Here is an 11,796-nt window from a genome sequence, read left to right on the forward strand (position 1 = left end):
ACTGTATTGATGCTATTTGTAGGGAAAAAACAGTCCTGGTTTGAACAAGGAGAAAGTTGAAAGGTGAAAACAGTATGAGCTAAAGCTGTTGCATAGCACCAACTGTTGACAGCATACCCCCCCCCCCCCCAAAAATAGGGTCAAACCTACATAGTTCATGCCCCTTTACATTTTACACATTTTGGTGTAAACAACTCAACTATTTTCCCACAATCTATCTACACTTAATACCCCATAATGATGAAGTGAAAATAAAACTCAGGCCATGATCAACATGTGAACATTTGTGTCATTCAAAATGAGCATGTGAGATGAACAAGTTAAGTTTACAAGGATCATAAAAGTAGGATTCGGGATGTCAATGTGTCCCTCATAAAAAACACTAAAACACTAAAAATGTTAATTCATTTACAAATCTGCTGCAGCCTGAACATACAGTATGTGTGTACAACACAAGTTGGATGCTGTGTATGTATGTGACTACACTGATAATAAAATGCGGCAGCCACCTCTGAGGAAGAGGTCTTATATACAGTACCAAGTCTAGCCGTAAAACATCCTGAGGCTCAGTCCTGGTGAGAATCAAAACAAAACAGCGAATTGTGAGAGATAATGAGAATAATAAACTTTTAGTGCACCTCAAATGAAGACTAGTTAAATTTAATCACCTGTGTGTTAGGTTAAAAATTAATGGGCATTGTTCAAAGCTGTGATCCAGCATTTTCAAACTCACACAAAGTGAGACAACTGACACCAACATGGCTGATTTTGGAGAGATCCTGAGGACCATTGGAGAGTTTGGATTATTCCAGCAGCTCACTCTGACTGCGCTTTGCCTGCCTAATATATTTTTGTCCTTTCTGTTTGCAAGCTGTATTTTCATCCAGTCAGACCCAGAGCGACACTGTAACACAGACTGGATCCTCAGAGCTGATCCTAACCTGACCACAGACCAGCAGCTGAACCTGACTCTGCCCCGGGAGGAGGATGGGACCTTCAGCAGGTGTCGGATGTTTGTCCCTGTGGACTGGGACGTTGGCTCCATCAGGGAGTACGGACTCAATGAGACCACAGGCTGTCAGAGTGGATGGGTGTACTACAACACCCTGTATGAGTCCACCATAGTCACTGATGTAAGTAATGACGAATTTACAAATGCACCCCTGGTAGTCACGTCCATAACATTTTCTTTTTTTTTTATTTCAACAGTTTGACCTAGTGTGTGACAGGGCTAACTTGGTGGAAGTGGCACAAACTGTGCTCCTGGCTGGAATTCTTGTTGGTTCTTTAACATTTGGACCCTTTGCTGAATCGTAAGTGTATATTTCACATCTTACTGATATTTGTAATTCATACTTCAAAGTTGCAATTTAGTAGAAAAAGCAGAATACTCGCACAATGTCTAGACTTGCAAAAAGAGTAAATTTATTAGACTACAGCATTTCGGTCATGGGCCTTCTTCAGATAGATCTACCTGATTTTTTTTTTTACTCTTTTTGCAAGTGCAAACAGTGTGCAGGTATTCTCCTTTTTCTACTTTGTTGTTCGCCCCTATATGCACCTGTTTAGAACTGTTTGGTGTCAATATCCTTTATTTAACCAGGTAAACAAAACTCATTGAGATTTAAAACCTCTTTTCCAAGAGTGACCTGGTCAAGACGGCAGCACAAAAGCAAAATAGTTACACAAGTCACAAGACACAAATAAAATACAATCACACCTTTCAGGAAAAACATGGTTAGACAATGCAATCACACGATCCGATTGAGCTCAATTCTCTGTCTATAATTGACTTGAATTCCCCCAGTGTTACAAGATGTGTCAATTTCAAGTCAATTCAAGCCTTCTGCACATCGTTCCAGGTAGACGGGGGCAGAACATTTAAAAGCCTTTTTGCCCAGTTCCGTTCTGACTCTCTGGACCTGCATCTGTATAATGTCCTGAGAACACAGGCCATATCGGCTGAAGTTCCTACACATGTGTAAACACAAATAGGTGGGCAAAAGTCCAAGAATACATTTATAAATAAAAGTCAGCCAGTGAGAGAGTCTACGGACATTCAAGGATGGGCAATGCGCAACGGCATATAACTTGGTGTGCACAGGACTTTTTTGACTTTTGACAGCCAAATAGAATTTCAATTTAGAAAACATGACGATCAAAGTGATGAGACTGAGCCACATTTTAGGCTGTGTGCTCACAGTATGAAGTCACAAACAACAACTACAACAACAACAACAACAACAAACAAAACTACCCAGCCTGCTATACCCTGTACTCTGAATGTGAAGTCAAAGGAAAAAAATATATATATATATTCACAAATGTGCAGATTATTTATTTAATTTACTAAATTAAGCTGCAAACTTGTGATCCCACTGCAACATTATAGTCACAAGCTGAGTCTTTCATTAACCCTTTGATGCACAACATATGCACACCCCCTCTAATGCGCAACATGGGTCTAAAATGACCCGCATTCATTTTCCATGTGAATTCATGCTGGGTGAGTGTTTTTTTGTGGTATCTTTTAAAATCAATAAATTTTATGATTGAATCCTCCAAGTATCATTTGAATATCTTGTTTTTAATTAGTACAGGGTGTTATTTCCATTTTTACTTTCTTATTTTATGAACAAATAGACAAAAAGTCTCAGAGAGTGGACCAGTTAGCTAGCTAGCTGTTGACATTTCTACATTCTACTGTATTAGTTAACTACAGTAGAACATGTCAACAGCTAGCTAGGTAGGTAGCTGTTGACATGTTCTAGCTGGTGTCTACAATAGAATATTATTCTATTGTTGTCACCAGCTAGAACATGTCATCATGTTAACAGTTAGCTAACTTGCTAATATTAAGGTATTTCCCTTTATGACAAGTAATGTAGCTACTTATTCAAGGTAACTAAAACCTTATCAATTATGCACAGTTATCTTTAATGAGTCATCAAATGTTTCTTTAGGTAAATTGGAATAATTGTAAAACAAGTAAATATGATTATATGTGCTTAAAAAAGAATATTTACTTAAGAAAATGATAAATACTGTGCAGTGATTTCAAAGATATAACACTGAAATAGCCTACTCAGATAGAATAAACTATGGCTAGCTGTTGACCACAGTAGAATATGTCAACAGAGTTATTAATGGGGGAAAAAGGACAAGTAATGACTAGTCATTATTGTAATCAAGGAAACAATTGTCTGTTGTTGGTATAGATAGTGAGGGAATGCTAAAATTAAAGTATTCTTGCTATACTTGTTTTTTCAACTAGTCCACTCACTGAGACATTTTTGTTCATTTTTGTTCACAAGTAAGAAATGAAAAATGGAAATAATGACCCCACTAATAAAAAACAAGATATTAGATAATACTTGGAACATTCAATCATAAAATAGATAGATTTCAAAAGTTACAGCAAAGAAACTATCACTCAGCATGAAATCACATTGGAAATGAATGTGGGTCATTTTAGACCCATGTTGCGCATTAGAGGGGTAGTGATACAAAATGTGTTTTTATTAAAAAAGTGAAAAAGTAAAAAATAAAATAAGGATGTATTATGATCAAAAACAAGTTAATTGAGGAATACCTGGAATTCTATATGATGAAATAAATTTTTCGCAAAGATATAGCACAAAACAACTCACTCGGGTCTATTTAGACCCATGTTGTGCATCAAAGGGTTAAGTTCATGTGACCATAGGACTCTTTTAGTGTTTGGGTTCCTCTTGTATTCCACAGGTTCACTAGACAAACCAACTTGATCTTGAGCATTATAAATGCATATTTGCCAAAATGTCAAAAATATTTCCACCTGCATTGATACGTATATTAATTCTAAAGCTAAATTAATCAGGAAATAGTCCCATGATTTCAATTATTATCCAAACATCCAAATGCAGCATTGTTACAGTGACTGTTGTATTGAATTGATTTGATGTTGCTCACATGAAGCGAGTGCCCTCTAGTGTACGGTATTTAACATAATGGAAACTGCTCCTGATTTAAAGGGCAACTTCGGTTTTTTTCAACCTGGGCCCTGTTTTCATATGTTTTTCTGTAGATGTGAGTGATGGATAATATTTTTTTTGAGGTGGCTCCAGTATTGAGCCGGGCAGGCAGCCTGCAGCCCAGCTGATGCTCTTGCATGGGGCAAGTGGCTCCCGTCAAAGTTCGCCGTAAACGTGCATTTTTTTTCAAACTGACAGGCTCAGATAGTTACAATGAATGTCCGACAACATACTAGAAAGGAGAAATTAACGTATTCAGGGTTTTTTCTGGCCAAAATTTGGGTTGAGGCGGCCGCAGGGATACGTATCTCTCCCTCCGGTCAAACGCCCCGTCCTGATCCACATCCACTGCAAGGTAAAGGTGCCGACAGCTGTAATAGTGTAACATCCGCGTTTTTACAGCTGATTTTAGGATGAAACTCTGAACATAAATAATAAATTACCATGGAGATCTATCCGGGTTAAACAGCCACCTTTGTAGCTGCAGCTCTCCGTCTCCGTCTCCTTCTCTCTCTCTTCACGCTCTGTGCCGGTGGGGTGTGTTTACACTCAGCACCAGGTTTGAACGGAGCGGAGTCTATGAGCCCCAATGAGCCCCGCCCCCGCAGGTACACAAGCAAGCCGCGCATCAACGGCATCTTGCGGTCTGGCCCGGAGCTGAAATCAAACACACCCCTCCTGCTGCGGTCGAGTTGAACCAGTTGAAAACAGCGCCGCTGAGCTTCCATACCGTAGCCTACATTGAGTTTCAATCAAGATTCCAGCGCAGCGGCAGACAATTTCAGCGAGGCCGTGCCGACCACAGGGTCTGGTATGTTGTCGGACACTCATTGTAACTATCTGAGCCTGTCAATTTGAAAAAAATGCCTGTTTATACCGCGAACTTTGACGGGAGCCACTTGCCCCATGTAAGAGCGTTAGCTGGGCTGCAGGCTGCCTGCCGGGCTCAATACTGCAGCCACCTCAATAAAAGTGTTATCCATCACTCACATATACAGAAAAACATAGGAAAACAGGGCCCAGGTTGAAAAAAACCGAAGTTGCCCTTTAAGCTGTCTGTTGGGCCACCTACTGGATCATGTTGTTTCTTTTCTGTGTCTTTCAGGTTCGGTCGCAAACGAGCAACCCAAATTCCACTGGTTATAATGTTCATATTTATAGCGTCAGTAGCTCTGTGCCCCAACATCTACTTATATCTAGTACTGCAGTTCTTGGCTGGAGTCGGAGCTGGAGGATATCGAGTCAACTGTATAATACTGTGTATGTATACGCAATTTGAATGAAAGCCCATTCAATACTAGCATATCCACTGTGTAAATGCCTTTTCAAAATGCTATAATATAGCTTTAGCTTTAATTCTTAGTATCATTTCATTCAATCAGATACATATTTGAGACCATAATAGGCCTGGTCTTAAAAAGGATAAAGTAAAATAAAAAAAAGTCTCATTGTACTAATGTTAGCTAAATTAGCTATAGTTACAAGTGATAGGTTCAGCAAAAAGCAGTTGACTGTGACTGGTTCAGCCAAAATGACATGTTATACATGTTTCTAATTGCAGCTACTGAGTGGATTGGGATGTCCAAAAGATCATGGGGAGTGTGTGTGACTCAGCTCTGTGGTGCACTGGGGCAGTGCATACTGGCCGGTGTGGTCTACTCTACCAGAGACTGGAGACTGGCTCAACTGGTCACAGCAGCTCCACTAGGAGTGGTTGTTATCTACATATGGTGCGCATGCGCTCTTCTTGATCCCCTGGTATTGTTTTATTTTGAAGTGACACTTTCCTTATTCGTGTCAGGTTTATTCCAGAGTCAGCCAGATGGTTGTTGAGCAGAGGAAAGAAAGAAGAGGCCAAACAGCTGATTGTCAAAGCAGCAGCCATCAACAAACGCACTGTTCCACATGATCTGCTGGAAAAGGTACTGAAACTTCAACTGACACACAGATAAATGGTACAATTCAACCTGACCTCTTAGTTAAAGTTTGTCTTTGTGCAAGGCTGCCTCTTTTTTTTTTTTTTTTAAATCTCATTAAGAGAAATAAGAGAGAGGAGCGAAACAAATTAGATGGTGACAAAAAAAGTTGAGGAAATCATACAGAATAAAAAGATTAAAGTTTTTTAATTTCAGAAAGGTATTTTTTGCATATCTATCTCAAAGTTTATTCAATCGAATATTGAAATTAACAAATCTCTATCACAGATTTCAGTGCACGACACTGTGAACAAAGGAGGTATAAAGATTATATTCAGATCATCTGTTCTGACCAGATACTTCTTCATTGTTGCCTTGGCATGGTAAGCTACAATTTCCAAAAGTCTGAGAAAAAAAAAAGGAAAAAAAAATTATTGATGTATATTATTATAACCTATGGTGAAAATGATGCTCAATGAGCCAAAATGCAGCAAATTGATGTTGTTGATGAAATGACTGATCACAAAATCCATGACAGTGAAGCAACATTTTGTTGTTAACGTTACATGAAACCATCCAACACATTCTCTCTTCAGGTTTTCACTGAACCTTGCCTTGTACTGCTTGTACTTAAACATGGGAAACTTTGGCTTGAGCATCTTCGTGACACAGCTCCTGTTTGGTGCCATTGAAATACCAGCCAATATATTTTCCATGTGGTTGTTGGAGGTGTTTGGAAGAAGAGTATTATTCATAGTAACACTTCTAAGTGCAGGACTCCTCAGCATACTCATCTTGGCTATCCCCCCAGGTACACACATTTAGTTTGGTTAGACAGGTTTAGACAGTTAAATATTTTCGTCCCATTTGACTGTGTTAAGTTTTTTCTTCTCTTTTTCCAGGATATGCCATCGCTGTTACATCTTTAGCTGCCGCAGGGCGTTTTTTCTTCATATGGGCTGGTTCTATATGCAGTGTCTTTATGCAGGAATTGTTTCCCACATCTGTTAGGTAGGTGTGAACGGTCTGTTTTTAGCCGCTGGTCTTTTTGTTTAAAGTGAGTGACAACTGACAAATCAAGCAATGAGCAGTATGGTAGGAATTGATTTACAAGCAGGGGCGTAGCACAAAATTCTGGGCCCTGCACACTCTTAGGGTGTTTTCAGACCTGCAGTGTTAGTGCGCACTAAATTTAGATCACACTAAATTTGGTCCCGTTTGGGTCAGTGTGAAAGCACATCGCACTCTAATGCGCACCAAAACTAGTGCGGCCTCAGGAGGTGGTCTCGGTTCGGCTCCAGCTGAACTCTGGTGCGCACTAGTTGATGTGTGAAAGCAACCGCACTCTGGTGCGACCCAACTGCCAGGCGAACTCAACAAATTTGAGCTAAAAGGGCTCCCGTAGTCGTTGACAACGGGTTAACGCAACGGGGAGACGCCCGGTGCTCCGGTCCTACGGAGCTCTGTCCCCACAAACGAAGCACCAGCAGCGGGGCAGCCGGTCGGTGCGTGTCCGCTGAGTCCGCTCAGACACTGGACAGGTCAGCGGGTCCGTCCCTTGTGTCCGCGGAGCAGCTGATTACCGAGCAGCAGAGGTCCGCCCGTGTTTAACGTTTATCGTTTGCCAAGAGTTATACATACAAACAATATAAATAAATGTCCAGAGCTATTAACAACCGGCTCTTGAGTCTCCATCATGAAAGTTTTATCAATCAGCGCTTTCAGATTTCAACCGGTAGTCATGGAGACATGACGCTCTCCAAGTTTGGTCCCGAGTGACAAAAAGCAGGTGTGAAAGCAACCGCATTAACTGAAAAATGAAACAATGTACCAGGATGCGCACTAAACATGTGTGAAAACACCCTTAATGTCAGTGGGCCCCTATCCATGCCAGTGCACAAAGCGCAGAGTTGTTTTCAAGGTAAAAAGCCACCAATGCACGTTCCTGTCGGGGCCGTTTTTCGGCAAGCAGTCAAACTCTGTCTCGTAACGTTCTGATACCCCGATTTATGTTTTTTGGGCGGCATGAGGACAGCTAGCCTCCAGGTCATTCAGTCTGGGCTCACTGACGTTACACTTGTCGCCGGCCGCTGTCTATGGGCAGACTAAACCCTTTTGCGCCTCCAAGAGGGGGCCCCCAGAGTGTAATATGTTGGGAGGACTGTGACACAGAGTTCATTCTCTCAGTTGATGTTATCAATATATTTGAAATAAATTATGACACCAATTAATTGGAGGGCCCAATTCATTTGAAATAAAACACAAAAAATTATGATTTCAGGATTTTCATGGGCCCTCTCCCTACTCGGGCCCTGTGTAGTCAGGTCCCCTTTTCCCCTCACTACCACGCCCATGTTTACAAGTATACGTATGGCATCTCTCTAATGTGTAATTAAAGCAGCACTAATTCAGCATCTGACCCATTTGCCCAACATCCCCTTTCAGACAAACAGCCACAGCTTTGGGAGCTATATCAGGAAGAACAGGTGGATTACTGGCTCCCCTGCTAAATATGTTGGCCATGTACCACTGGGTCATACCCACCGCAGTGTTCTGCAGCTTGACACTGGTCAGCGGGGCACTTGGCTTCCTGCTTCCTGAGACCAGGAGCAAAGAGCTTCCTGAGACGGCTGATGAGGCCGAGAACAGGTAACTAAGGCTAATATACAGTATAATAGGCCTATATACAGCCTACAATATACAATATACAGTATTGTAATATAAGTGGGTTTTACCTTTGGCAACAAATGCCAGGAATGTCAGAACCCTCGAACAAACAGACAGTGGAGAGAGTGGCGTACAAAAGGACAATCTTTATTAACAGCAATTCATAAAAAGGAGTGGAGAGTTACGGCAAGGTAAGGATGACAGTCGGGGGGCAACACTAGGCTCCCTTTAAGTTGAATGTCAGCACACAAATTGAAGAACCACTACACACAGAGCTAGTCTGCTTTAAGGCACACCTGGGAACACGGCACGCTAAGTTGAAGAATCACTACACACGGCTAAACTTTTAGCATAAGGCACAAGGCATGCTACACCCTCTTAAGGCACTGCAATAACACACACCAAGGAGAACCATAAGATGTCCCACCCACGGCTTGCCACTCCCCCCCAAGCACTACTTCCCCCACACACTATTAAAATCATACAATAATAATTACGCACAATATAAAATGGACATGTGTGGTGTAAAGTGTAATGTTACTTAACTCGCCCTCTAGGCGAGACCCTCCCCCGGGGTCTGAGTTTGTGTCGCCGTCCAACTCCCCGGGGCAACGGCTTCGCTGGACGGCGAAGACAGGACTGGATTCAGCGTTGCAAGCACAGCGGGCAGCAGAGTCAGTGCTGCAGCAGAAGCAGCGAGCAGCAGCAAGCACAGCGGGCAGCAGAGTCAGTGCTGCAGCAGAAGCAGCAAGCAGCAGAGTCAGTGTTACACAGGGAGCTGTGGCAGCCCAGCACTCTCTAAGGTGGACCCTAAGTCTGGCTACAGGAGGCACTCAGCCTCCCCTCCTAGTCTATGGGGCTAACTCCCCTGGCTACCTGTCTTCATCGCCGGCAGCTCTAAATCACTGCGAACGACACCCTCCCCCAGACCCTCCTGACAGAGTGCGTGCTGCCGTGACTGTTGCTCCAACCCCCACCTGCTGCATCTGTGAGTCTCTTCACTGCTCCTCTCTGTCCCCTCTCCGCCACACCTGCATGAGATCAGTAATTAAGGAGCCCTTGCTCCGCCTCCCACCAAGTCTCACCACACTCCCCCCCCCCTTGACGAAAAAGACTCGTCCTCGAGTCCCTATGATGACATCCGATAATCTCGAGACCAAACTGGTGGTCTCCGCTGGCGTGCTGGACGTCCCTCCTCAACCGATGATGAGCCTCCCGGAGGTCGTTGCTCCTGTTGCCCCGGACAGGATGCAGTCACGCTGGAGGATGGAGCTGGTCCAGAGGCCGATGAGCCCCCTGATGGCCCCTCCGGTGTGCCTCCAGCATCCCTCGAAGCGTGGCTCCCATCCACCTGTCCTCCTGATGGTGCCACTGCCGTCCGGCAGTCCTGGCTTGGATGGCGATGGTGGACCCAACTGGCACCAAGCTGCACCTCTGGGCGCCGTTGCCTCTGGGGTCTGGCTGGCTGGGGGATGGATCGGTCAGCCCTCTGGGACACTGGATCACCTGTTACTAAAGGAGAAGTATAGGGCTTAAGTCTGTTGAAATGCACCACACACTCTGGGCCTCCCTCCACCAGCATTAGCCTATAGAGCACATCTGTCACTCTCTCTATCACCCTAAAAGGGCCTTTATACCTCCTCTGTAATTTGGGGCAAAGTCCTCGCTTTCTAGCCTTGTTATGTACCCAGACTAACTCTCCCTCAGAGTAGTACTGAAAACTGACCCTGAAGTCATAAGACTTTTTCTGTCTCTCTGAGGCCCTGGCCTGATGTCTTTTAACTGCAGCTACAACCGTAGATAATGTCTCACTGAGCCTGGTAACATAATCATGAACAGAAGAAAATGGTTCCTCAGACTCCAGGTTCAGCATGATGTCAATAGGAAGCACAATCTCCCGCCCAAACAAAACTTTGTAAGGGGTAAACTCAGTGCTAGCATGAACACTACTCCGGTATGCCAGCATCACATAAGGCAGCAAAGTGTCCCAGTTTAACTGATTATCCTCTACAAATAATGAAAGCATGGACAACAGCGTGCGGTTAAAGCGCTCTATGAGACCATCAGACTGAGCATGGTAAGGGGATGTACGCGTCTTGTGAATTTTCAAAAGCCTGCACAACTCCCTAAATAAGGTGGATTCAAAATTACGACCTTGATCTGAATGAATGCTGCGGGGAACTCCAAAACGGCACACCCACTCCTCTGTTAGCACTTTAGCAATGCTGCTAGCTTCCTGGTTAGGGAGGGGAAAGGCTTCAGTCCATTTTGAGAAATAGTCTCCTACCACCAGGATATACTTATTCTTACCGGGGGTTTCTGGGAGGGGGCCCAATATATCCAATGCCACCCGTTCAAAGGGTCTGGATGTAACAGAAGGTTGCAAAGGGGCACAGGGGGGTTTACCATGGGTCTTACGGGAGGAGCAATCTACACAGTCTTTCACCCACTGCTTTACATCTCCAAACCACCCTGGCCAGTAAAAACGGTCTTTAACTTTCCCCTGTAACTTCTGCACTCCTAAATGACCTCCTGTAGTGTCACCGTGTAGCTGTGTCAAAACCTTTGATACGAGGGAGTAAGGGAGAACTACCTGTACCTGAGACGCAGCGTCAGAATGTGCTGGGGGAACCCTCACTAACCTAGAGCCCCTCACATGTAGCTGATCCCAAACAGGGGCGTACTTCTGTAAGTTGGGGTCATCTGGTACATGACGGTGCTCTCCCTGTTTTTTACAGTCAATTATTTGTCGCAAATCACTGTCATCCATTTGTGCTTGGGCTAGCTCATCTATTTCAATGCTTTCACCAGGGGGAACATGGGGGATTTCCTGCACAGCACACACTCTTGAAATACCCTTTAACACTGTGTTATCTAGGGTCTCGGGACCCAGCCCCTCCCCATTACTTAAGGCTGGCAACCTCGAAAGAGCATCAGCATTTTTATGAAGCTTTCCTGGCCGATGCACAATTTTGTATTGAAAATTAGCAAGCTGTTCAACCCAGCGAGCCAACTGCCCTTCGAGCCCCTGAAAATTGTGGAGCCACCGTAAGGAGTTGTGGTCGGTGCGCAGAACAAATTCCTTACCTAGCAGATAATGTTTGAAATGTTTAGTAAATGCGACCATGCTCAAAAGTTCCTTCTTTGTGGTAGCATATTTACGCTCCTGTTTGGTAAGTGCCCTGCTGGCATATGCAACC

General features: G+C 43.8%; 1 protein-coding gene across 1 annotated transcript; it reads left to right on the plus strand.

Moving 5' to 3' along the window:
* The first annotated feature begins 736 nt into the window (after window positions 1-736).
* LOC146971046 (solute carrier family 22 member 13-like) lies at window positions 737-8,598 on the plus strand. The gene is made up of 9 exons (XM_085805012.1): window positions 737-1,133; window positions 1,210-1,313; window positions 5,119-5,273; window positions 5,575-5,743; window positions 5,815-5,935; window positions 6,218-6,312; window positions 6,526-6,740; window positions 6,832-6,940; window positions 8,375-8,598. The coding sequence occupies exons 1-9, from the start codon at window positions 759-761 to the stop codon at window positions 8,580-8,582; spliced, it is 1,551 nt and encodes a 516-aa protein (XP_085661138.1). The 5' UTR covers window positions 737-758; the 3' UTR covers window positions 8,583-8,598.
* The last annotated feature ends 3,198 nt before the right edge of the window (window positions 8,599-11,796 follow it).

Source organism: Trachurus japonicus, chromosome 17, assembly GCF_045865225.1.
Source record: "Trachurus japonicus isolate A0001 chromosome 17, Traja_1.0".
NCBI lineage: Eukaryota > Metazoa > Chordata > Actinopteri > Carangiformes > Carangidae > Trachurus > Trachurus japonicus.